We start from the raw sequence: 26922 nt of genomic DNA on the forward strand, positions 1-26922 counted from the left end.
TTTGAGATCTTTACCTTGGTTTTGCATCAGTGCTTATGAGGAAGTGGAAGCATTTGATATCAGATGCTATTGAAGGAGCACATTTTAACATGTTACAGTTGTCTCTTAATTTCTAAATGAATATGCTGGTTTATGTTTATCAGAGGCCACATATAGTTAAATATATGGGCTTTTAGTTTAGATTTTTAAAAAGACTGAAAATAGAGCCCTTATAATCGCCTTTCATTTTTCTATGGTTTAATAATTAGGAAACTCCCAATAGATTGAAGTAGGTCATTTTAGTTTTGTACTGCATTGAAGAGTTTGGTTAAAATAAAATCATTTTGGAACAATACAGTACTAATTCCCGTTTATTTTTGGATTACCCACAATTATTGAAACTATTTTAATATTTGCAGTAGTAGAAATCACTTAGTGTTGGGAACAAAGCATATGGACCTCACAGATACATTTCGTGCCTCATAAAATTGACTGGAAAGACACAGAAAATTAGTGTAGCTAATGCAAAAGAGCTATTTGGGTTTTTTGGTGTTGTTAGGGAGTCTTATTTAGTTAATTTTGCTGTTTTGAGGTTTTACACTTCTGTGAATAATATGTTAGCACAGTAATATTACAGTGGCAGGAGTTTTTGATACACATTTTCAGTAAATTTTTATTTTTATGATGTAAAAAGTGTTTATTCACTACAGTATTTGTCTTTGACTCTTAGTCTTTTTATTGTACACACTAGGTTGAGTTATTTTACAAATACAGTTAAAAACTGCCTACAGAAATGATTCATTTTGAATATAATGTGAGCTTTCTGGATAATTGGGGTCAGCCAATTAAGAACCAATGGTTTGTTAAAAGTGTTCTAAACATGTTTTTTATATTGCTTTTAATTATATTTTATAGTAAGCTCTAATTGTTCACAGGTTGGTATTCAGCATATGGGATGTCCTGGTTGTTGGGTTTTCTTCTCTTTCTTGATGCTTTTCTTCTTTTTTACTGCTCATTTGCATATTCTTTAGCAGAATTTTAGAGGCACTTGAAAGGTTAGTTGAAACATGCTCAATTTTATTCTCCATTTTAAAAATAAAATGTGGGACAGGAATTTGAAACTCTGAAAAAATTGTTTGAATTTTAAATTGTTTGAGTATCTTTATTAATCCTCTACCTTTAGTTTTCCTAGACTCACTTATTCAGAGTTAATTGAACATCTCACACACCTACCAGGCAAAATACACACTATCCTTTAAAGCTTCTTGCCTTATTATGACAGCAAGGCAGAGCTTGTATTTGGTAGCAAACAGTTTTAGGCAAATTGTAGAATTCGATAAGAAAACATCTGTGCTGTGTTTTTTCATGCAACAGTTTGTTTGGCTCTCTTTAGATATGTGACCTGACAATTGCCCTCTGAAAGGAAATGTTGATATTGGGAAATATGACACATATATTTTGTTATTAAGTATGATGTTTATTTAGCATATAATTTATTTCATGACTTCTCTGTGTAGATATATTCTAGATCCTGGGTATGGGTGAGAGGGAATTAGAGATGAATCACACCTTGTGCCTTTAAATTTATGTTTTTAAAATATAATGGGGGGAGACAGGAGTGAAATGGATAAGTAAAATATAATGTGTTAAATGTTATAATTTCACTGTAAGAGAGTGTGTACGAGGCTCTTCACAGAAGAGAGCAGCCGTGTTCGTCTTGGGTAGTCAAAGGCTATCGAGAAGAGGTTGTGCACTGGGCAGTGGAGGGTATGTATACAGTTCACAAGGTGCAGAAACAAGAAAACTGCAGGAATAAAGAACAGCATTTGTGAAGGTGGGTATACCAGGATACATTCCATAAGTAGTATTTATAGTATGTTATCATTTATATAAAAAGGAGAAATAACCTAAAACAAATTTGCCTGTATTTGTATATATGTAAAATATTGGTATTTCTGGAAGCACAAACATTGCTAACATTGGTTACCTTCTGGGTAAGGAACCGGATAGCTAACGAACCAGGGGTAGGAGAGCCTTTTCAGTATATACTCTGTTGAATCTTGAATTTTGGAACATATTAAAAAATCTAAAATGTGGCATGTATAAATTATAAGGAAATAGGTAAGAATAATTAGAGTGAGGTTTTAAAGGACCTCTCTCTTAAGTGTTTATCATCTGTGTATGCAGTGAGGAAACACATAAGGTGTATGTCTTAACAAGGTTATTTCTTGACAGCAGTATGGACTATGGATTGTTTAATTTTTGGGAAGGAGGGTTCTCATTTAAAATAATATAAAATAATTTAAAATATATTGGAGTCCTGTTACTATAAATGTGTTTTTTTAAAACCCTTTGACCCTCTTCTGTATCTTTCATCATTATCCTTTTCGTATGCCTACATCTTTTCTGTCCTCAATCTAGTCAATAGCTTTACGGTGGTGTGTTAGTGTCTGCTTTATAACAAAGTGAATCAGTTATACATATACATATGTCCCCATATCTCTTCCCTCTTGCGTCTCCCTCCCTCTCACCCTCCCTATCCCAACCCTCTAGGTGGTCACAAAGCACCGAGTTGATCTCCCTGTGCTATGCTGCTGATTCCCACTAGCTATCTATTTGACATTTGGTAGTGTATATATGTCCATGCCACTCTCTCACTTTGTCCCAGCTTACCATTCCCCCTCCGCATATCCTCAAGTTCATTCTCTAGTATGTCTGTGTCTTTATTCCTGTCTTACTGCTTCAGGTTCTTCATGACATTTTTTTTTCTCTTAGATTCCATATATATGTGTAAGCATATGGTATTTGTCTTTCTCTTTCTGACTTATTTCACTCTGCATGACAGACTCTAGGTCCATCCACCTCACTACAAATAACTCAATTTCATTTCTTTTTATGGCTGAGTAATATTCCATTGTATATATGTGGCACATCTTCTTTATCCATTCATCCGATGATGGACACTTAGGTTGTTTCCATCTTCTGGTTATTGTAAATAGAGCTGAAATGAACATTTTGGCACATGACTCTTTTTGAATTATGGTTTTCTCAGGGTATATGCCCAGTAGTGGGATTGCTGGGTCATATGGTAGTTCTATCTGCAGTTTTTTAAGGAACCTCCATACTGTTCTCTATAGTGGCTGTACCAATTCACATTCCCACCAACAGTGCAAGAGTGTTCCCTTTTCCCACACCCTCTCCAGCATTTACTGTTTCTAGATTTTTGATGATGGCCATTCTGACCGGTGTGAGATGATACCTCATTGTAGTTTTGATTTGCATTTCTCTAATGATTAGTGATGCTGAGATCCTTTCATGTGTTTGTTGGCAATCTGTATATCTTCTTTGGAGAAATGTCTATTTAGGTCTTCTGCCCATTTTTGGATTGGGTAGTTTGTTTTTTTGTTACTGAGCTGCATGAGCTGCTTGTAAATTTTGGAGATTAATCCTGTCAGTTGCTTCATTTGCAAATATTCTCTCCCATTCTGAGGATTGTCTTTTGGTCTTGTTTATGGTTTTCTTTGCTGTGCAAAAGCTTTGAAGTTTCATTAGGTCCCATTTGTTTGTTTTTGTTTTTATTTCCATTTCTCTAGGAAGTGGGTCAAAAAGGATATTGCTGTGATTTATGTCATAGAGTGTTCTGCCTATGTTTTTCTCTAAGACTTTGATAGTTTCTGGCCTTACATTTAGGTCTTAAACCATTTTGAGCTTATTTTTGTGTATGTTGTTAGGGATTGTTCTAATCTCATACTTTTACATGTACCTGTCTAGTTTTCCCAGCACCACTTATTGAAGAGGCTGTCCTTTCTCCACTGTACATTTGTGCCTCATTTATCAAAGATAAGGTGGCCATATGTGTGTGGGTTTATCTCTGGGCTTTCTATCCTGTTCCATTGATCTATATTTCTGTTTTTGTGCCAGTACCATACTGTCTTGATTACTGTAGCTTTGTAGTATAGCCTGAAGTCAGGGAGCCTGATTCCTCCATCTCCGTTTTTCGTTCTCAAGATTGCTTTGGTTATTCTGAGTCTTTTATGTTTCCATACAAATTGTGAAATTTTTTGCTCTAGTTCTGTGAAAAATGCCAGCGATAGTTTCATAGGGATTGCATTGAATCTGTAGATTGCTTTGGGTAGTAGAGTCATTTTCACAATGTTGATTCTTTCTATCCAAGAACATGGTATATCTCTCCATCTATTTGTATCATCTTTAATTTCTTTCATCAGTGTCTTATAAATTTCTGCATACAGGTCTTTTGTCTCCTTAGGTAGGTTTATTCCTAGATATTTTATTCTTTTTGTTGCAGTGGTAAATGGGAGTGTTTTCTTGATTTCACTTTCAGATTTTTCATCATTAATGTATAGGAATGCCAGAGATTTCTGTGCATTAATTTTGTATCCTGCTACTTTACCAAATTCATTGATTAGCTCTAGTAGTTTTGTGGTAGCATCTTTAGGATTCTCTATGTATAGTATCATGTCATCTGCAAACAGTGACAGCTTTACTTCTTCTTTTCCCATTTGCATTCCTTTTATTTCCTTTTCTTCTCTGAATGCTGTGGCTAAAATTTCCAAAACTATGTTAAATAAGAGTGGTGAGAGTGGGCAACCTTGTCTTGTTCCTGATCTTAGAGGAAATGCTTTCAGTTTTTCACCATTGAGGATGTTGTTGGCTGTGGGTTTGTCATACATGGCCTTTATTATGTTGAGGAAAGTTCCCTCTGTGCCTACTTTCTGCAGGGTTTTTATCATAAATGAGTGTTGAATTTTGTCGAAAGCTTTCTCTGCATCTATTGAGATGACCATATGGTTTTTCTCCTTCAGATTGTTAATATGTTGTATCACATTGATTGATTTGCATATATTGAAGAATCCTTGCATTCCTGGAAAACCCCACCTGATCATGGTGTATGATCCTCTTAATGTGCTGTTGGATTCTGTTTGCTAGTATTTCGTTGAGGATTTTTGCATCTATGTTCATCAGTAATATTGGCCTGTAGTTTTCTTTCTTTGTGACATCCTTGTCTGGTTCTGGTATCAGGGTGATGGTGGCCTCGTGGAATGAGTTTGGGATTGTTTCTCCCTCTGCTATATTTTGGAAGAGTTTGAGAAGGATAGGTGTTAGCTCTTCTCTAAATGTTTGATAGAATTCATCTGTGAAGCCATCTGGTCCTGGGCTTTTGTTTGTTGGAAGATTTTTAATCACAGTTTCAATTTCAGTGCTTGTGATTGGTCTGTTCATATGTTCTATTTCTTCCTGATTCAGTCTTGGCAGGTTGTGCATTTCTAAGAATTTGTGCATTTCTTCCAGGTTGTCCATTTTATTGGCATAGAGTTGCTTGTAGTAATCTCTCATGATCTTTTGTATTTCTGCAGTGTCAGTTGTTACTTCTCCTTTTTCATTTCTAATTCGATTGATTTGAGTCTTCTCCCTTTTTTTCCTGATGAGTCTGGCTAATGGTTTATCAATTTTGTTTATCTTCTCAAAGAACCAGCTTTTAGTTTTATTGATCTTTGCTATTGTTTCCTTCATTTCTTTTTCATTTATTTCTGATCTGATCTTTATGATTTCTTTCCTTCTGCTAACTTTGGGGTTTTTTTGTTCTTCTTTCTCTAATTGCTTTAGGTGCAAAGTTAGGTTGTTTATTCGAGATGTTTCCTGTTTGTTAAGGTAGGATTGTATTGCTATATACTTCCCTCATAGAACTGCTTTTGCTGCATGCCATAGGTTTTGGGTCGTCGTGTCTCCATTGTCATTTGTTTCTAGGTATTTTTTGATTTCCTCTTTGATATCTTCAATGATCACATCGTTATTAAGTAGTGTATTGTTTATCCTCTATGTGTTTGTATTTTTTACAGATCTTTTCCTGTAATTGATACCTAGTCTCATAGCATTGTGGTCAGAAAAGATACTTGATACAATTTCAGTTTTCTTAAATTTACCAAGGCTTGATTTGTGACCCAAGATATGATCTATCCTGGAGAATGTTCCATGAGCACTCGAGAAAAATGTGTATTCTGTTGTTTTTGGATGGAATGTCCTATAAATATCAATTAAGACCATCTTGTGTAATGTATCATTAAAGCTTGTGTTTCTTTATTTATTTTCATTTTGGATGATCTATCCATTGGTGAAAGTGGGGTGTTAAAGTCCCCTACTATGAATGTGTTACTGTCGATTTCCCCTTTTATGGCTGTTAGTATTTGCCTTATGTATTGAGGGGCTCCTATGTTGGGTGCATAAATATTTACAATTGTTATATCTTCTTCTTGGATCGATCCCTTGATCATTATGTGTGTCCTTCTTTGTCTCTTCTAATAGTCTTTATTTTAAAGTGTATTTTGTCTGATATGAGAATTGCTACTCCAGCTCTCTTTTGGTTTCCATTTGCATGGAGTATCTTTTTCCATTCCCTCACTTTCAGTCTGTATGTGTCTCTAGGTCTGAAGTGGGTGTCTTGTAGACAGCATATATATGGGTCTTGTTTTTGTATCCATTCAGCCAGTTTGTGTCTTTTGGTGGGAGCATTTAATCCATTTACATTTAAGGTAATTATCGATATATATGTTCCAATTCCCATTTTCTTAATTGTTTTGTTTGTTATTGTATGTCTTTTCCTTCTCTTGTGCTTCTTGCCTAGAGAAGGTCCTTTAGCATTTGTTGTAAAGCTAGTTTGGTGGTGTTGAACTCTCTCAGCTTTTGCTTGTCTGTAAAGGTTTTAATTTCTCCATCAAATCTGAATGAGATCCTTGCTGGGTAGAGTAATCTTGGTTGTAGGTTTTTCTCCTTCATCACTTTAAATATGTCCTGCCAGTCCCTTCTGGCTTGCACAGTTTCTGCTGAAAGATCAGCTGTTAACCTTACGGGGATTCCCTTGTGTGTTATTTGTTGTTTTCCCCTTGCTGCTTTTAATATGTTTTCTTTGTATTTAATTTTTGACAGTTTGATTAATATGTGTCTTGGCGTGTTTCTTCTTGGATTTACGCTGTATGGGACTCTCTGTGCTTCCTGGACTTGATTAACTATTTCCTTTCCCATATTAGGGAAGTTTTCAACTATAATCTCTTAAAATATTTTCTCAGTCCCTTTCTTTTTCTCTTCCTGTTCTCAAACCCCTATGATTCGAATGTTGGTGCATTTAATGTTGTCCCAGAGGTCTCTGAGACTGTCCTCAGTTCTTTTCATTCTTTTTTCTTTATTCTGCTCTGCAGTAGTTATTTCCTCTCTTTTATCTTCCAGGTCACTTATCCATTCTTCTGCCTCAGTTATTCTGCTGTTGATCCCATCTAGAGTATTTTTCATTTCATTTATTGTGTTGTTCATTGCTGCTTGTTTCATCTTTAGTTCTTCTAGGTCCTTGTTAAATGTTTTTTGCATTTTCTCTATTCTACTTCCAAGATTTTGGATCATCTTTACTATCATTATTCTGATTTTTTTTTCAGGCAGACTGCCTATTTCCTCTTCATTTGTTAGGTCTGGTTGGTTTTTATCTTGCTCCTTCATCTGCTGTGTGTTTTCCTGTCTTCTCATTTTGCTTATCTTACTGTGTTTGGGGTCTCCTTTTTGCACGCTGCAGGTTCGTAGTTCCCGTTGTTTTTTGTGTCTGTCCCCAGTAGCTAAAGTTGGTTCAGTGGGTTGTGTAGGCTTCCTGGTGGAGGGGACTAGTGCCTGTGTTCTGGTGGATGAGGCTGGATCTTGTCTTTCAGGTGGGCAGGTCCACGTCTGGTGGTGTGTTTGGGGGTGTCTGTGGCCTTATTATGATTTTAAGCAGCCTCTTTGCTAATGGGTGGGGTTGTGTTCCTGTCTTGCTAGTTTTTTGGCATAGGGTATCCAGCACTGTAGCTTGCTGGTCGTTGAGTGAAGCTGGGTGTTGGTGTTGAGATGGAGATCCTTGGGAGACTTTTGCCGTTTGATATTACGTGGAGCTGGGAGGTCTCTTGTGGACCAGTGTCGTGAAGTTGGCTCTCCCACCTCAGAGGCACAGCACTGACTCCTGGCTGCAGCACCAGTATCCTTTCATCCACAGGGCTCAGAATAAAAGGGAGAAGAAGTAGAAAGAGTGGAAGGGAGGAAGGGAGGAAGGAAGAAGATAAAATAAAGTAAGATAAAAGAAAATAAAGTGATTAAAATAAAAAATAATTATTTAGAAAAAAAAATTTTTAAGAAGTAAAAAAAAAAAAAAAACTGAAAAGAATGGACGGATAGAACCCTAGGACAAATGGTGAACGCAAAGCTATACAGGCAGAATCTCACCCAGAAGCATACACATACACACTCACAAAAAGAGGAAAAGGGGAAAAAATCATAAATCTTGCTCTCAAAGTCCACCTCCTCAATTTGGGATGATTCGTTGTCTATTCATGTATTCCACAGATGCAGGTACATGAAGTTGATTGTGGAGCTTTAATCCGCTGCTCCTGAGGCTGCTGGGAGAGATTTCCCTTTCTCTTTTTTGTTCGCACAGTTCCCGGGGCTCAGCTTTGGATTTGGCCCCGCCTCTGCGTGTAGGTCGCCAGAGAGCGTCTGTTCTTCACTCAGACAGGATGGGGTTAAAGGAGCCGCTGATTCGGGGGCTCTGGCTCACTCAGGCCGGGGGCAGGGAGGGGTACGGATGTGGGGCGAGCCTGAGGCGGCAGAGGCCGCCCTGACATTGCACCAGCCTGAGGCGCGCCGTGCGTTCTCCTGGGGAAGTTGTCCCTGGAGGGACCCTGGCAGTGGCGGGCTGCACATGCGCCCCAGAAGGGAGGTGTGGATAGTGACCTGTGCTCGCACACAGGCTTCTTGGTGGCAGCAGCAGCCTTAGCGTCTCATGCCCGTCTCTGGGGTCCGCGCTGTTAGCCGCGGCTCGCGCCCGTCTCTGGAGCTCCTTTAAGCAGCACTCTTAATCCCCTCTCCTTGCGCACCAGGAAACAGAGGGAAGAAAAAGTCTCTTGCCTCTTCTGCAGGTACAGACTTTTTCCCGGACTCCCTCCCGGCTAGCCGTGGTGCACTAACCCCTTCAGGCTGTGTTCACGCCGCCAGTCCTCTCCCTGCGCTCAGACGAAAGCCCGAGCCTCAGCTCCCAGCCCTGCCCACCCTGGCGGGTGAGCAGACAAGCCTCTCAGGCTGGTGAGTGCTGGTCGGCACGGATCCTTTGTGCGGGAATCCCTCCGCTTTGCCCTCCGCACCCCTGTTGCTGTGCTCTCTTCCGCGGCACCAAAGCTTCTTCCCCCCTCTGCCACCCGCAGTCTCCGCCCTCGAAGGGGCTTCCTAGTGTGTGGAAACCTTTCCTCCTTCACAACTCCCTCCCACTGGTGCAGGTCCCACCCCTCTTCTTTTGTCTCTGTTTATTCTTTTTTCTTTTGCCCTACCCAGGTACGTGGGGAGTTTCTTGCCTTTTGGGAGGTCTGAGGTCTTCTGCCAGCGTTCAGTAGGTGTTCTGTAGGAGTTGTTCCACGTGTAGATGTATTTCTGATGTATCTGTGGGGATGAAGGTGATCTCCGCGTCTTACTCTTCCGCCATCTTCCCCGCCGTCTGATGCCTTCATATTTTTAAATGTACAGTGTCTCACTATGAAATTGCCTTTATAATAGTAGGTTATGAAATATATCAAGTAATATTCTTTTGCTTTTCTGTCTCCAGAGAATTAAATATTTCTTTTTCTATATATTTGATAGTTCCTGTTCTTCTGAGTTAATTTTCAAGTAGTTCAAAACTTTTTTAGTTACTGTCCTAAAAAGAATAGTGATCTAATACGCATGTACTGCTATATCAAATGGTGTACTAAATTGAGAGGAGTTAAGATAACTGTTCCCTTTTTCTCTCATCTTTTCTTTTTGCTTAATTTGTACCTAAAGAAACAAAATATTACATCTATTTTTTGATTATTTACTATGCATAATTAATATTGGGACTAATTTGAATCTAAGTCCATGTACACATATAAAGCAAATAGTGGGGTTGGTATCTCTGTATTTTGAATATTTGAGGAGATAAAGTTGCTAGTATCTTAAACAATAAGGTCACAATCTCTAAAGATGTTTTCATGGTGTTAGTGGCACAGATTGTTTATGGTACTATCCTCAAAGGAATATTCAGGAATTTGCATGAATGATCAGAATTATGCTTTTTCTAGAACAGTGATTTTTTTCAGTAGTCATTATCCATTTACAATTTTCAAAATTCATTCAGTAGTTGAAATTTTTACCAAGCACGTGTACATTACTGCTAGATCATTAAATCTATTGATGTGTACTTAAATAAAATCTACTCTTCAATGTAACTGGTTTCATTTTTAACAGTCTCCATCCCTTCGGGGGAAAAAAGGAGAAGAAGAACTTATACTTTACTCCCACTTTTATAGATGCCTACCTTTTGGGGATGACATTAAGACTTCGTTTGTATTTTGCTGAAAGAAATGTTATGTGAATTACTGCCTCATTTGGTATACAGTAATATGAATTGCAGAGTAGTTTTAGGCTTGCTGATAAACCATGCACCAAGTCCATGAAAACTGAAACAGATGCTAATTCACTGGAATGTTCATGGTGAGAAGAGTGTACATGTCTCAACCAAGACATGGCTGTAAGGTTCAGATTAATTTGTTAAGCACATTGTAGGTCAAGCATATTAAGTTGAGAGGTCAGAAAGCTGCATTATAAAACAAACTTACTTTCCTTTGAATGATGTAACAGCTTGGAGTATATAGTTAGGCCTGAGTGAAAGGAGAGAGACATTACAAAACAGTTTAAAATAGCAAAAAAGAATTCATTTGATAATGGAAAGCTTTTATCATTTCTAAGTATAATTGATAACTGATACTAAATTAAATGCATTTTCAGTTATGTTAACATGGAACTTGCTGACATAAACCAGTGTTTTTCTCTTGCCAGTAGCTATTCTGAGTAATTTGTATTTATTAGAATTTCAAGTAGTCCCATTTTATGCTTTCTTGAAGACTACATGGTTTAAAGCTCACATAACTCAAGACTGAGTCTTCATATGTGTAAACTAAAAGTAGAACTTGTGCATTAAGTGTAGTTTTATCATCAGTAATATTTTTATATTGTACTATTTCAAATTCAGAATTGGGTACGGTGAGACTGAATTGTATTAGTAAAACTGATTAAAGTGAAGTTGCTTTTTTTTTTCTATAGAAAATAGAACTCCCAAAGAAACTGGCAAAACGCTATCCTGCATATGAATTATATCTTTATGGAGAAGGATCCTATGCTGAAGAACACAAAGTTCTCCCTTTAACGGGTATTCCTGTTCTCTTTCTTCCCGGTAATGCTGGAAGTTATAAGCAAGGTAAGTCTCAAAAGTAAATTTTGAAAGCTGTGAAATTCAATTGAAGAATTTATCAGACATGTACTCTGTGTTAGGTATTAACGCTAGGTATACTGGGAGACACAAATATATGACATTTTGTCTGAGAGAAGCACATGTGAGAAGTACACAAAAAAGAATAGCTGCAAGCCACTTTGCAAAGAGTAAGTAGGAGAAGATAAGATGGAGCGGAATGATAAATAGATGACATAGGGATTCAGGAATCAGCAGAAGAAAGAGGTTTATGTTAGAAGTGGAGGGTACAGAAAACAGAACCTAAAGCATTGATTAGAGAAGTAAGTCAGTGGTTTATGTTATTGCTGAACAAGAGAGGAGACTGGTTTCTTTGTTTTGGAGCTATTTAAATTAGGTCTAGAAATACTGAGGGAAACACAGAAAGGTGGGGGTAGGGAAGTTATATGTACAGATTCCAAATTGAAATATAGCAGTTATTTTTGGCCTAACAGTCAGGCAATCTAGAAGTAATTTCAGCTAAAACCTGCTCTTTTTTTTGTTGTTATTAAATGGTGTATTCTTTTGTATAATGAGAATAGAATTATTTCAACATTTAGTATAATTACTTACATGTTTATCTATTTAGCTAGCAAATATTTATGGGGTACCTACCATGAGCCAGGCAGTATTCTAGATATTCTAGATATTAGTATGCCAGTAATATTAAAAGTTAGAAAGAAAAATAAACCAGAGTAAGGGATAAAGGATAAACAGGGTCAGGAGGTGGCTAGTTTAGATGAAGTGGCCAGGGAAGGCCAGTATGAGGAGATGACATTTTGAGCGGAGGCTTGAATGTAGCAAGGGACTGAGGTATGTGACTATTTGGGGAAGATCCGGAGGCAGGAACGTGCTTGGTGCGTTCAAGGCCACTGAGACTAGAGAAAATGAAAAGAGATGAGGATGGAAAAGTAGCCATAGGCTATGTCATAAAAGCTGTGGAAGAGACTTCGAATTTTGATCTAAGTGTGATGAGAAACTATTGGAGGGTTTGGGTAGGAAATGATATACTCTGATTTTTTAATTTAATCTTTGTGTTTGAAATATAACACATATACAGAGAAATGCATAAAATATGGCTATTAGGTTAAAAATGATTATAAAGTGAGTACCCATGGAACCAAAACCCAAGTCAAGAAGTAGAAGGTTGCCAGCACCCTGGAAGCCTCCTGTGTGCCCCTTCCTGATTAAAACTCCCTCCTTTCCTAACTTTAAGGTAGTCATTTTCTTGACTTTCTTTATAGTTTTAGCATCTAAGTATGCATCTCTAATATAGTCTACTTGTTTGTGGCTATTTTTAAACGTCGCACTATAAATATAATCACTCAGTACGCATTGTTCTGTGTCTGGCTTCTTCCACTTAACATTGGGTTTTTGTTTTTTTATCTAGTTTTTATTATCTTTTACTTTTTTTACTGTTTTTATTTCACTGTTTTTATTTTTTTACTTTTTTTATTATCTGTTTTTATTATCATCTTTTACTGTTTACTTTTACTGTTTTTATTATCATCTTAGATTTTTTTTAAATTGAAGTATATTTGATTTACAATGTTGTGTTAGTTTCAGTTGCACAGCAAAGTGATTCAGTTCTATATACATCTATCTATCTACCTATATATATATATGCATGCATATGTATATTAGTGCTTTCTAGGAATTAGAAGGAGAAGAGGAATGAGGAGTAACTGTTAATGAGTACAGGGTTTTCTTTCTGGGGTGATTAAAAAATGTCTAAAGTTAGATTGCAGAAATGGTTGACTATACAAAATATCATTGAATTGTACACTTTACACAATGAGTTGTATAGTACATGAGTTATATATGTTAAAAAAAAAGGAATGCCAAACAGCTATTTTGTTTGCTAAACCCAAAACCTAGAGAGTACAAATGCAGGAAATGGGAATTGCATTTGAAATTAAGAGACCAGCAACTTAAAAAAAAGTTTTATATATATGTAGACTACTTTATCAAAACCTAAAACAGTGGAAACAGAGAGACCATTTAGGAAACTGTTAGAGTAGTTCAGGCAGGAGATGATGGTGCTTGGATTAGGAAGGTGGTGGTGGAAATGGTGAGAAGCCTTGATTGGGGATATATTTAGAAGGTAGAGCATGACAAGATTTACTAATGATTGGATGTCATGTGTAAGAAAAAGAGACAAATTATGCATGAGTATTTACACCACTGTGATGAGCTGTAATGAGCAGACGTTTCTTGTAGGAATTTTCTCGTTCTTAAAATCCTGAAGTGTGACAAAATTCCTATTTCTTATTCTTCAAGGAATCCTTCCTTCCCTTTTAGCTATTGTTGCCCCTACTGAAGGGGAAGCAGGTAGAGAATGAATGAACCATTCACGTTATACTTAACTTAAAAAAATTTACAGGACAAGACACACAATTGCTAAGTTGGTTTGTTTTTCTAAATTGCTATTGTTAAGGATGTCACCCTGAAATAGGTTGTATTCAGAATCTGGGATAAAGTTATTTGTTAAGAGACTTTGAAGCAAGAATAGATGAAACTTTAAAAATTTTTGTTTAATGTGCACTTCACCTTTTTCCTCTGCAGTTCGTTCTATTGGCTCTATTGCACTTAGAAAAGCTGAAGACATTGACTTCAAGTACCACTTTGACTTCTTTAGTGTGAATTTCAATGAAGAACTGGTGGCACTATATGGTGGAAGTCTTCAGAAGCAGACCAAGTTTGTGCATGAATGCATTAAAACAATTCTCAAGCTCTATAAAGTACGAGATAATCATACAAATAAATAGTGATCAACCTATTGGGTTTTTTTTTTTTTTTTTTGGTTAAAGGGACTCAGCATATTTTAAATTATTTATTTGTTTGTATGGAAGTTGAAGCAAAGGTGGCACAAAGGTATTTGTGTGTGGGACTCTGTCGTTTTGAACTCAGTGGTGGGTTTTGAAGTTCAAATTCAATTTACAAGAAATCTTTCTTGTGAAGTTTGGAAAAAATTTTTTTTTTACTTTATGTATGAATTAGGAGTGCAGTGCATTTCCTAAAGCCATTAGTATGGATTTCTGCTTCTAGTTTTGGCTAAATAACTGGTACTAGAGTAGACTACTTCCATATGTAAACAACTATAAAACTAGCCAAGGTATCTGAAGCACATGTTTTCAGGTGTTGGACAACCAAGTGGTAAAGGACTATGACCACTGAAAGAGGGGAAACATGTGAGGTGAGCTCCGTGAGTGCCCGGCTTTCTGCCTGGAAGCATTTTCCAGACCATGGGGTAAATTTTTAGAGGTCAATAACAGCAAATTGATATCACTAAGCTGAAGAAGGCAGAGATTGGAATTTGGGACTACTGAAATGGCTAGATTTGTGGTCAGGTAGGAGAAAGAAGAGAACTAGGCAGAGACGGGAGCTCTAGAAATTTGAATCCTTCAGTCTTTGAGTGCTGTGCTACGTATGCACAGGGCAAGAGGCTGCAAGGCAGTAGCATACCAAGGAGGAAGTGGTGGGGTATGTCTGCTTCAGGTGCAAGGAATAAGGGGGAATATGTGTCCCTAGAGAAATTTAAAAGAGCAGTACAACAGACTCAAATTCATCTGTGCCAGCAATTCTAAACAGCGTCAGGGATAATTCTACTACCTACTAGGATAAGTCATTTCCTCCCTTGGTATACCATTGTGCAAGTCCTGGCAAAAACAGCTCGTGGGGAATTGTGGGTTGAATTGAGATTTGAGAGGCCACTTGGTGCCCAGGAGTTCTGACCAGCTAGTTAGAAAGACTTATCTGAACATTGGGCATTCATTTGAGACCCAAGAAAGGACACGATTTAGGAATAGAGCTACTCTAGCCCTAAAGTAAGAGCTACTGTAGGATCCACCTTAACAATGCTTCCATATAAGCCTCAAAAACATCAGAGTTAAGGATTTAGAATAAAAGATGCAAACAACAAGGGAACAGATGAGGGAGCTCAGTAGAGACATGGAAACTATTAAAAAAGAAAAAGGACAGAGACTTCCGTGGTGGCGCAGTCGTTTGGAGTCTGCCTGCCAATGCAGGGGACATGGGTTCAAGCCCTGGTCAGGGAAGATCCCACATGTCACGGAGCAACTAAGCCCGTGTGCCACTACCGCTGAAGCCCGTGCCCCTAGAGCCCATGCTCCGCAATGAGAAGCCCACACGCCGCAACGAAGAGTAGCCCTGCTTGCCACAACTAGAAAAGGCCTGCGTGCAGCAACGAAGACCCAACGCAGCCATAAATAAATAAATAACGAATAAAAAAGAAAAATTGAGAACTGAAACAATAAAACAGAAATGAAAAATTCAGTACATAGGCTTTAAGCAGGTTGAACACCACAGAACAAGAGATCATTGAATTTGAAGACAGGACAGTTAAAAACTATCCAAAATATGAAGCACAGAGGATAAAAGGATGGAAAGGACAGAGCCTCAGGAATCTGTGGGACAATACTAATTAGGCTAACACATACATAACTGGAACCCCAGAAGAAGAAGAGAGAGAAATATAAGAGGAAAAAATATTCAAAGAACTTGGGCGTCCCTGGTGGCGCAGTGGTTGAGAGTCTGCCTGCCAATGCAGGGGACACGGGTTCGAGCCCTGGTCTAGGAAGATCCCACGTGCCGGGGAGCAACTGGGCCCGTGAGCCACAACCACTGAGCCTGCGCGTCTGGAGCCTGTGCTCCGCAGCAGGAGAGGCCGCGACAGTGAGAGGCCCGCGCACCGCGATGAAGAGTGGCCCCCGCTTGCCGCAACTAGAGAAAGCCCTCGCACAGAAACGAAGACCCAACACAGCCAAAAATAAATAAATAAATTTATTAAAAAAGAAAGATAATATTCAAAGAACTAAAGGCCCCAAATTTACAATTCTGATTAAAATTTTCAACCGACAGATCAAGAAGGTCAATGAATGTCAAGCAGGATAAACACAGACTCACACCCAAGTTTATCCTAGTCAAATTGTTCAAAACCAAAGTAAAGAGAAAATCTTAAAAGCAGCCAGAGAAAAAAAGGCTCTTTACCTACAGGTAAAACAATAAAAATTATTGCTGGTCTCCATCGGAAATAATGAAAGCCCAAAACAATAGAAGAGCATCTTAAAGGTTTTTGGAGGATGATGGGGTGGGAGGGGACTCTCAACTTAAAACTGTATATCTAGCAAAAATGAGGACAAAATAAAGACATTGTCAGAGTAACAAAAACTGGCAGTTTTGTGATTAGTAGAAGGAAAGAGGGAAATAAAAAATTCCCGTTAGGTGAACGGCACAGTAATAATTGCTACAGACAAGATTCATCATGGGTGCTAAAATCAGTAGGTGAAGGTTTGAGGAGGAAAAGGATATTCACATGGTTTCACAGTATCTTTTCTAAAATATTTATTACCTACAAAGGGAAAGAACTTCACAATAAGAAACCTGGTAGACATCATCTTAACCAAGATTAACATTACCAGTAATAAGACATATTGATATCATGAATCTCCTGACACGCTGCACCATAGTTTCTGTGGCATTATTGTCAAAAATGCATAACCTCATTCTAATCATGGGAGAACTTCAGACAAACCGAAATCGAGAGACATGCTATAAAATAACTAACCAGTACTCTTCAGAAGCATCAAGGTCATAAAAAATGAGGAAAGGCTGAAGAACTGTCACAGATTAGAGGAGACTAAGGAGAAATAACAATAAATTCAAGGTGGGATGCTGGATGGAACCCTGAAATAGAAAAAGTACATTAGTGAGAAAACTGGTAAAACTTAGATTAGGTCTGCAGTCAATTCTGTTGCTGCACCAATGTTCATTTCTTGTTTTGGATCATTGTAGTATGGTTATATTAACTGTTAACCTTGCGGAAAACTGGGTGAGAGGTATATGGGAACTCTCTGTGCTATTTTTCCAACTTTTCTCTAATTGGTTCATAATTAAAAGGTTAAAAAGTTTATTTTCAGTAATGAATTCCTTATGAGGTTTATAATTTATTTAGAAGGAAAATATATACTAATGGTGAAAAGGATGGGAAGAGGAGTAAATAAAATTATTCCACTGCCATAAGAAATATAATATTAATTCTGGTAGATAAGTTAAGGCTGTATATTGTAATTTCTAGAGTAACAACAACAAAAAAGCAAATGCAGCTAAAGAGCAAATGGAGGAGAAATACAGGTATACCTCAGAGATATTGCGGGTTCGGTTCCAGACTGCTGCAATAAAGCAGATAAGACCTAAATATGAGGCCAGACACTATAAAACTCTTAGAGGAAAACATAGGAAGAACACTCTTTGACATAAATCACAGCAAGATCCTTTTTGACCCACCTTCTAGAGAAATGGAAATTTAAAAAATGAACAAGTGGGACTTAATGAAACTTAAAAGCTTTTGCACAGCAAAAGAAACCATAAACAAGACAAAAAGACAACCCTCAGAATGGGAGAAGATATTTGTAAACGAAGCAACTGACAAAGGATTAATCTCCAAAATATACAAGCAGCTCATGCAGCTCAATATCAAAAAAACAAACAACCCAATCCAAAAATGGGCAGAATATCTAAATAGACATTTCTCCAAAGAAGACATACAGATGGACAACAAACACATGAAATGATCTCAGCATCACTAATCATTAGAGAAATGCAAATCAAAACTACAATGAGGTATCATCTCACACCAGTCAGAATGACCATCATCAAAAAATCTAGAAACAGTAAATGCTGGAGAGGGTGTGGAGAAAAGGGAACACTCCTGCACTGCTGGTGGGAATGTAAATTGATACAGCCACTATGGAGAACAGTATGGATGTTCCTTAAAAAACTACAAATAGAACTACCATATGACCCAGCAATCCCACTACTGGGCATATACCCTGAGAAAACCATAATTCAAAAAGAGTCATGTACCAAAATGTTCATTGCAGCTCTATTTACAATAGCCAGGAGATGGAAACAAGCTAAGTGCCCATCATCGGATGAATGGATAAAGAAGATGTGACACATATATACAATGGACTATTACTCAGCCATAAAAAGAAACAAAATTGAGCTATTTGTAATGAGGTGGATAGACCTAGAGTCTGTCATACAGAGTGAAGTAAGTCAGAAAGAGAAAGACAAATACCGTATGCTAACACATATATATGGAATTTAAGAAAAAAAAATGTCATGAAGAACCTAGGGGTAAGACAGGAATAAAGACACAGACCTACTGGAGAACGGACTTGAGGATATGGAGAGGGGGAAGGGTGAGCTGTGACAAAGCGAGAGAGAGGCATGGATATATATACACTACCAAACGTAAGGTAGATAGCTAGTGGGAAGCAGCCTCATAGCACAGGGAGATGAGCTCAGTGCTTTGTGACCGCCTAGAGGGGTGGGATAGGGAGGGTGGGAGGGAGGGAGACGCAAGAGGGGAGAGATATGGGAACATATGTATATGTATAACTGATTCACTTTGTTATAAAGCAGAAACTAACACACCATTGTAAAGCAATTATACCCCAATAAAGATGTTAAAAAAACCCCAAACTTATTTAAAAAATAAAATATGTAATTGTCAGTGAATAGATGTTGTGGAATGCTGGCTTCCTTTTAAACCCAGGCACACAATAGAGAAATAATTTGATGAGATAGGATATATCAATATGATGAGGTAGTATATTGCTGTGGCAGTTGTAACCGTTCTGGCTTTTTTGTGCTATTTCAAGTTTCAAATAAATGATTTGACTTTATGTATCCTATGAAATCTAATATTCTGGTATACACCAAATATAATTACACCTCTTACGTACAATATAACAAATGGTAAAAACATGATTTGCTAGACCAAGTGTTCTGATTTTGGTTCAGAAAACCAAAGCCTAGCTGTTAAAAATGTTTGCAAAACACAAAATATGTATACACTAATTACAAATATATGAAAATGTATTTCTGTATCTTATTATGGGAGGTTATATAAATAGTTTAATTTTCTTTTTTCTATGAAATTGTTCATATGTAGAGAGAAGTATTTAGTATATTTATTATAATATTAATCCTTAATCATGCCTTGGTGATTTTTTAAATAGGGTCAAGAATTTGCTCCAAAAAGTGTGGCGATAATTGGTCATTCTATGGGTGGCCTTGTTGCAAGAGCATTGCTTACGTTGAAAAATTTTAAGCAGGATCTGATCAATCTTCTTATTACACAAGCAACACCTCATGTTGCTCCTGTGATGCCATTAGATCGTTTCATTACAGGTGAGTCCTGTTACATAAACACTAACTGACCTCTCCATTGTTGTTTAGGATTAAACAGATCCTTGCAGCTACTACTCCCTTTAGAGTATACTACAGGTTTATCCATGTGTGAAGCAGCTTAGGTTTAAATCAGCACCTCCAATTCTGAGCATCTCTTTTTGTGACTTTCAACTTAGGCTCATAACTGAAACTGCTGTTAATTTTCTCTGCCTTTTGCATCTTAACATGGAAAACATGTGTCTTATAACCCCTAGGCACTTGAGCTTCATTTTAGTTATTCTTGAGGATGACTCTTGGTCTCTTAAAGTGTGTTTATACTTCCTTTTTTTGTTAACTCCTCTGGGTACTTCATTCAAAATAACCTTATATTTAAGTAAAATAGTAGAAATGCCTTGTTTTTTTTTTAATAAATAGGTCTGCTAACACTTTATATGATGAGGTAAGGTAGGATTGCTAATCTTTATAGAGCTCTTATTATATTTTGGATATTGTGGTAAGAACTTTACATGCTTATTGTATCATTTCATCCTTATGGCAGTTCTTTGAGGTAGGTACCATTGTTATTGCCATGTCCATGGACAGAAAAGAGAGGCCAAGATAAAATTCTTGCCCAAAGTCACATGGCAAGAAAATAGTGGAGCTGGTATTTGACTCCAGCAACCTTGTTTCTGGGCCTGTGCTTTTAACATTTACGTATGCTGCCTCTGAATTGAGTTACATTACGATAACAGAGGAAATAAAATTATGGATAATACTGTAATGTTGCAGGGAATTTTGAGTGAACAGTAGGTGTTTATGATTGTTGTCATCTAATTAAATAGTGATAATGTCACAGAATAAGAATTAAATGCCTACTATCTCAACTTTTTATTAAAGAAAGTCAAGTATTCACTGCTTTTTGGAATGCTGTATGTGTAGAAGAAAATCTTTAGAAAGAAATCACTATTTTTCCTAATCAGTAAATTTACACAACTTCTTACCCTATAAAAATTTGCATTATCTTAATTGTGGTGAAAATTTTGTTTACAGATAAGTGAGACATATACCCTAGTGACTCCAAACCAAAGTAGTTTTCCAAAGCACCCATCTTAACATAACATTGCCAAGGAGTAACTTACTTGCTGGAATATCTGGTGCAGTAGCACTTAAAGAGAAGTTTGATTTTTTTCCTTAGTACATTTAAAACTTTGCCTGTAGAACTCTTCTGATAAAAATCTTTAGTTTTATTATTGAAGTTGGTTAAATATGCTTTACTGATTCTAATAATTATAAATTATTATTTATAATAGGTTTAGGAAAAAATTAAAGGTATAGACAAGCCATAATACTTGTCACCACAATTGAGGATTCTTTCCCTTACTGCATTTTATGTGGTATATGTAGATGAGCCATGCAGGCTAAATTATAATTACTCAAAATGCATTTTAAAAATCTCTTTGAGGAAAGAACTGTCAAGAGAGTCAGGTTTACTGTTTTTGAAGGATACTGATGGTCTGTCTCTAAATGGCTTAGGTTGAAAGTGCTTCTTAGGGTCAGGGGGCCTCTCCAGTAATTAGCAAGCTTCTATGCCTTTTAGTCTGTATTTATTTTTTATTGCATTAAGCCATAATTAGAATGAAAAAACAAAAGTTCAAGGGTGGATTTTAAGTTTTTAGGAGACCCATATGACCTCCAGAAGTAGATTCCCTATTTATACTTGGTGGAAATAGTGTCCTTAAATAGGGGAAAGGAAGCCTTGCACTGAGCTCTGTACTTCAGAGGGCCCTGCTCTCGTGTTGCCATTCCCCACAGGGTGTGGAGTGTACAGGCCAAGCAGCCTCCCCACTTACAGGCTGTACCTTTACTTCTGGACTATGATCCAGGTAGCCAGTCCTTCAGACTTTTCTTGCCCATATGCCTGAAGCCCACTCCCTTACTCTTACTTGGATCTATCCTGAGGACAGGTATGTAGAATCCTGAGCTTGAGTTATGGCCAAGGGGTGGCTCTGCATGAGGTACAGACAGAATTTTGATGTGCACAGGAGGTCTTTCTGATGCAGGATGGAATGTGGATGGGAAGAAGAAGAGAGCACAGTGATCTGTTCCCCCTTTGCTGCAGATCTCCACAGCAATCTGTGGCCAGAGATATGCTCTCTCCCTATGCTGCCATAATCTGGTGTCCAACTCTGAGATGTCCTAGAATTCTTAATTTGAACCTGGCCTTCCAGGTTATTTCAATGATATATTTGTCAAGGTAGGCAGAGAAAATACATTTGATTTAAGTTTGTTAGCTGGAAGTTTGACTTTTAAGTATTTAGACATATGGCATGTATACCTCATTGGAACTCTTATCCCAAGCCCTGGAGTTATTAGGAATGGGTCTGCTTTGTCTCAGTCTAAGTGAATACTACTGAAATCTTTAATGAGAAGTTTGCTGTTCCAAAATGTTAAAAGCCATCAATGGGATCAAATGCCAGGATAAAAAATGCAATAAGTTTTGATAATCAGAATAGGAAATGAGAATTCTCCTGCCCTGGCCTCAGATCTTCAACACTAAATTTTTCTCATCTTCCATAGATAAAGTGGAAAAATTGTCTGCACCACTTGTTACACTAAATGGATAGAATCTTCTTAAGCATCAGATTTTCTGCAGCAGAGAGTCCCAAGACTAATGTGACTGTCATTGTCCTGATAGATTGTATTTTAAGAACTTAAATAGTACTTTGTTTGGTCACCAGTACTACAGTGACTGCAGTAGAGAGTTGCTAAGCCCTATAAGCAGGGACACAACCATGATTAGGAAGATCTATTGATATAGCTCCTTAGCATAGTAAACTTATATCTTTGGAAGAATTTCGGGGGTTTCTTTCTATACTATGTGGCTCATAAACAAGCAGCATCCTTGTGGAATGTAGAGACCTGTTTGCTATGGACTTGTCAAAGCTGATAAAATTGGGTTATCTTTTTTCTTTATTGATACCTTTACTAACTCTTAGTATTTGTACTCTGATGGGGAAAGTAGAGTATGTGTAAAGATACTGACTTTACCCAAAATAGAGAAATGTGGATGGCATTGGTTATAGACAATTCAGATGGCTTAAACAGAAATTCAGTTTAATATTAGTATTATAGATGGGTTATTGTTACAGAGCATGGTTACTGATTTTTAATGTATGTCTTTTTTATTTCCCACCAGATTTTTATATGACTGTAAACAACTATTGGATTCTGAATGCTAGACACATAAATTTAACCACACTGTCTGTAGCTGGAGGATTCCGGGATTACCAAGTTCGTTCAGGACTGACTTTTCTACCAAAATTAAGCCATCATACCAGTGCCTTATCTGTTGTGGTAATCTTTTTAAAGATTCTACTAAAGTAGTAACATGATGGACACAGTGGAGCATGAAAGGAGAAGTGATATGTAATCGGTTAGAAATGATTCCTGAGTTGGTCTGGTATACTGTGTGTGTGCAAGTGTGCATGTGTATGTGAGAGAGACAGAACATGAAACAATGAATATGAATAGTTGGGGAAGACAGAGGCATGGATACTTACATCCATGGAAGGTGAAAAGGATCTTAGAAACTTTGTGCAAATGACTCTTATTTATGAAGATGATTGTTTCTTGTTCAAAATAAGTGCCTATCCATTGATTAGAGTTTTAAGTATAAAAAAGTATGGACTGAAGGCCAGGGGCCCCGGGTGTATCTCAGTGGTATGCTGTATACAGTGGTAATGGAAGATCAAACATTTCACATACTCTTGAATTTTAAACTTGAATGAAGGTTTACTGATTTTAAAATTTAAAAATTAGCTTTGATAGTATAGATAGAGCTCTGATTAATTAATCTGCTAATTATTCTTCCCTGCTAGGACATCAAGTATTTGGTCTTTAACTGGGATACACAGCTTCTGTAAAATAAGTTCAGGTTTCCTTTTAGGACTTATTTTTGTATGTTTAACCTTTAAGTCTTTAGTTAAGAGCTTAACTTTTAAACTCAGTATACACGTCATCTCCAAATATAACTTAATTTCTAAAAAGAAAATTTATAGCATTCCTTTTGCTTTTTAGATGATAGTTCTTTGTTTCATAGTTGTTCTCTTAATAGATACTCCTTTGCTCAGTTCACCTACTGCTGTTCATTCAGTAAATAGGTATTACTGAATGCTTGCCATACACAGAACAAAAATTATTAAGCTATTCTGCTCTTATCCACCATTTTCTTATAACTGAAGGAGTTGTGATATAGCCGTATTAGCTTTGGAAGTAATTAGTACTAATTTACTAAATCTCTCAAACCTCATAATCGGTAGGAATCTTGTTTTTTGATGCTGAATATTTTGGGTAGGTATGTGCTAGAAGTTCTCAAAACTCTAAATATGAACTCCTTAGTATAAAAATAGATGTTTTAGTCGTATAAAATTGGATATAACTTATTTCCTAGACTTGGTCTGGTGCTTGATGCTGTATTGATACCCTTTCCTCCAGCTTTTAAAGAATTTGGTCTTTTTAATGGTGTGTGGCGGGGGGGCGGACGTGTCCTTCCCTCTCTTCTAATCCATTTGATAATGTATTGTGTTCAAGGCAGCTTATATATCTTTATCTCTGATGAAAATATTATTTTACTTATTATGGAACTTTCTCAAAGCTGGTTATTGTATAATCTGAGTTTTATTTAGTTTTTAAATATTTAATTACTTAGCTTTTAGCTCTCAAATAATCTACAGTCTTTTATATATGTATGTTCTCTTTAAAAAACAATTATTAAGAAGTAATTTTTTTAATGATTATTCAAGAACAGTTAGATGACATTAAATCCATTGGGACTAGAAAAATTGTTTAAGTTAGAGACTTTAGTTATATTCATAGGGTAGGCTGAACTACTGTAATATTCACTCATGCAGGCAATGGCACTTAAACACAATAGAATTTTATGTTTCACTCATTTGACTGCCCTAGGTGTGCGTTTACGTGGCGGGTGGTTTTTGAAGAGTCTCACTAAGGGACCCAGGCTGATAATAGGCTCCCCCTTCTTGAATGCTTTACTTCTGAGGTTGCTCTAATCATCACTGTTTCAATCCACAGGAAGGGGGAAAGAGCATGAAGGAGAGCAGTTAGGCCTGGAAATGGCACACATCACTCTTTTTCACATCCCATTAGAGAAAACTTAGTCACACCATAGATTAAGAGAGGCTGAGACATGCATGCTAGTTAACTATGAAAAAGGCAGAAGATTTTGGTGGACATTTAACAGTTTTTATCACAAAGGTCATGAGCAACTACCTTTTTTTAAAATTTAATTTAATTTAATTTTTTTTTGCGGTACGCGGGCCTCTCACTGTCATGGCCTCTCCCGTTGCGGAGCACAGGTTCCAGATGCGCAGGCTCCAGACGCACAGGCTCAGCGGCCATGGCTCACGGGCCAAGCCGCTACGCGGCATGTGGGATCTTCCCGGACCGGGGCACGAACCCGCGTCCCCTGCATCGGCAGGCGGACTCTCAACCACTGCACCACCAGGGAAGCACCGCAACTACCTTTATGATGTGTGTTGACTTTCCTTTTTTCAGTTCTAACACAGATGCATTCGTTAGACTGAATGAAAGTAAACTAGCTTTTGTCCTTGTTAATAGTAAATGATGTCTACTGTGAGTTCTTACTTTACTGAGCATCTAACCTTAGAACCACAGTGAACTCTGGTTGTCTTAATTTTTTAAAGTAAGTTGCCAGCAGCAATTCCTAAATGAGATAGCTAATGCTTATAAGTTCATTAAGTAATCTGTAGATTCCTTCAACTTTAGAGCCTCCAACCCAAATATACATTGATATTTGCAGAGTACAATGGTGACAATGACTCAATGACTCCTTAGAAGTTATAAATACCTTTTTTTGTTACAAATACCTTTTTTTTTTTTTTTTTTTTAATTAAAGAGGCATAGGGCTTCCCTGGTGGCGCAGTGGTTAAGAATCCGCCTGCCAATGCAGGGGACATGGGTTTGAGCCCTGGTCCAGGAAGATCCCACATGCCGCGGAGCAACTAAGCCCGTGCGCCACAACTACTGAGCCTGTGCGCTAGAGCCCGCAAGCCACAACTACTGAGCCTGCATGCTACAACTACTGAAGCCCATGCGCCTAGAGCCCGTGCTCTGCAACGAGAGAAGGCACTGCAATGAGAAGCCCGTGCACTGCAACGAAGAGTAACCCCTGCTTGCTGCACCTAGAGAAAGCCCACGCACAGCAACAAAGACCCAATGCAGCCAAAAAAAATAATAAATTAAATAAATAAATTTATTTTTAAAAAACAAAGAGGCATGTTAGGCCTCTAAGTTTTCTTGCATACAGCATTGTTAGTTTCCTATTTTCATTTTGTTTTGACAGTTCTAGTGAGGGCATCTCAATGTGTCTTTGACAGTGTAGAGAGAGAGATGACATGAAAAATAATATCAGATTTGCTTAATGTTTCCCCATTGTATGTAAGATGCTGTTCACAGGGAGGTCATTACCCTGTATAAATAGAAGTCTCTAGTTCTTGGAGGGTGCTGTGCCACTGTTAGGAAGCCTTCTGAAAATAGTTATATTTTTTGCTAGGCTTTTGCCCTTCTGTCTCTAACCAGTAGTATATATGCTAATCATCTAGGGATTTTTTTCCAAATAAGTCTGGACCCCACTTACAAGAGTCTGATTTGGTAGTTTTGTGATTAGGCATATTTATTTTGAAAAATCTCCTCAGGCCTAGGTATCTCTCAGGCACAGGTATCTCTCAGGCACATCCTGATTAGAATTAACATCTTAGAACTTATTAAATGATAGTCTAGTCAGAACTAAAATTACTGAAATATCTATCATAATTTATAAACACACTATGATTTATTAAAGAATCATAAACTTAACCTCTTATTAGAGTAATGAAGAGTTAAACAGTAAACTTCAGTAAGTAATCTGTGGATGTTTTAATAATTTTAAGGGGTAATTTAAGCTTGATAAGTAATGACAAAGAATTATTTTACGCAGGAAATATTCAATATCTTAATATTTTTGGATCACCTTTTACAAGAGTGCATCGTTTAAAAATTTCTGCGCATCATAAAATAGTGAAACTAATGTTACATGTTTCTAAATATTAGCCTATAAGAATTTCAAGCCTTTTGGAGAATAACAAGTGCATTTTTCTTAAGTATGATTTTTGTTTCTTTCCATTTAGAGTTCAGCAGTGCCTAAGACCTGGGTTTCAACAGACCACCTCTCCATTGTATGGTAAGTTAATATAACTTATTTTGGCAATTTTTGGTGGTCCTTTCATCAATGAATTGATTGGTTAGTTAGCTTTCTTAGAGGTTTATCCATAAATAAATAAGGATTTGGGAGAAAGATTAACTTAGGGGTTTAGAACTTAAGCCTTTGTTCTTGTCTCAGTTTAACC

At 37.2% G+C, this 26922-nt stretch overlaps 1 protein-coding gene across 1 annotated transcript in view; it reads left to right on the plus strand.

Moving 5' to 3' along the window:
- The window catches only part of PGAP1 (post-GPI attachment to proteins inositol deacylase 1), a 95460-nt gene that overhangs the window by 1513 nt on the left and 67025 nt on the right, over nucleotides 1-26922 (plus strand). Inside the window, exons 2-6 of the mRNA XM_019939223.3 lie at nucleotides 11116-11269; nucleotides 13865-14040; nucleotides 19348-19519; nucleotides 22695-22852; nucleotides 26704-26756. Coding sequence (XP_019794782.1) covers nucleotides 11116-11269; nucleotides 13865-14040; nucleotides 19348-19519; nucleotides 22695-22852; nucleotides 26704-26756 — 713 coding nt within the window. The remainder of the gene's footprint in view (nucleotides 1-11115; nucleotides 11270-13864; nucleotides 14041-19347; nucleotides 19520-22694; nucleotides 22853-26703; nucleotides 26757-26922) is intronic.

The sequence above is a fragment of the Tursiops truncatus genome, chromosome 7 (genome assembly GCF_011762595.2).
Source record: "Tursiops truncatus isolate mTurTru1 chromosome 7, mTurTru1.mat.Y, whole genome shotgun sequence".
Classification (NCBI taxonomy): Eukaryota; Metazoa; Chordata; class Mammalia; order Artiodactyla; family Delphinidae; genus Tursiops; species Tursiops truncatus.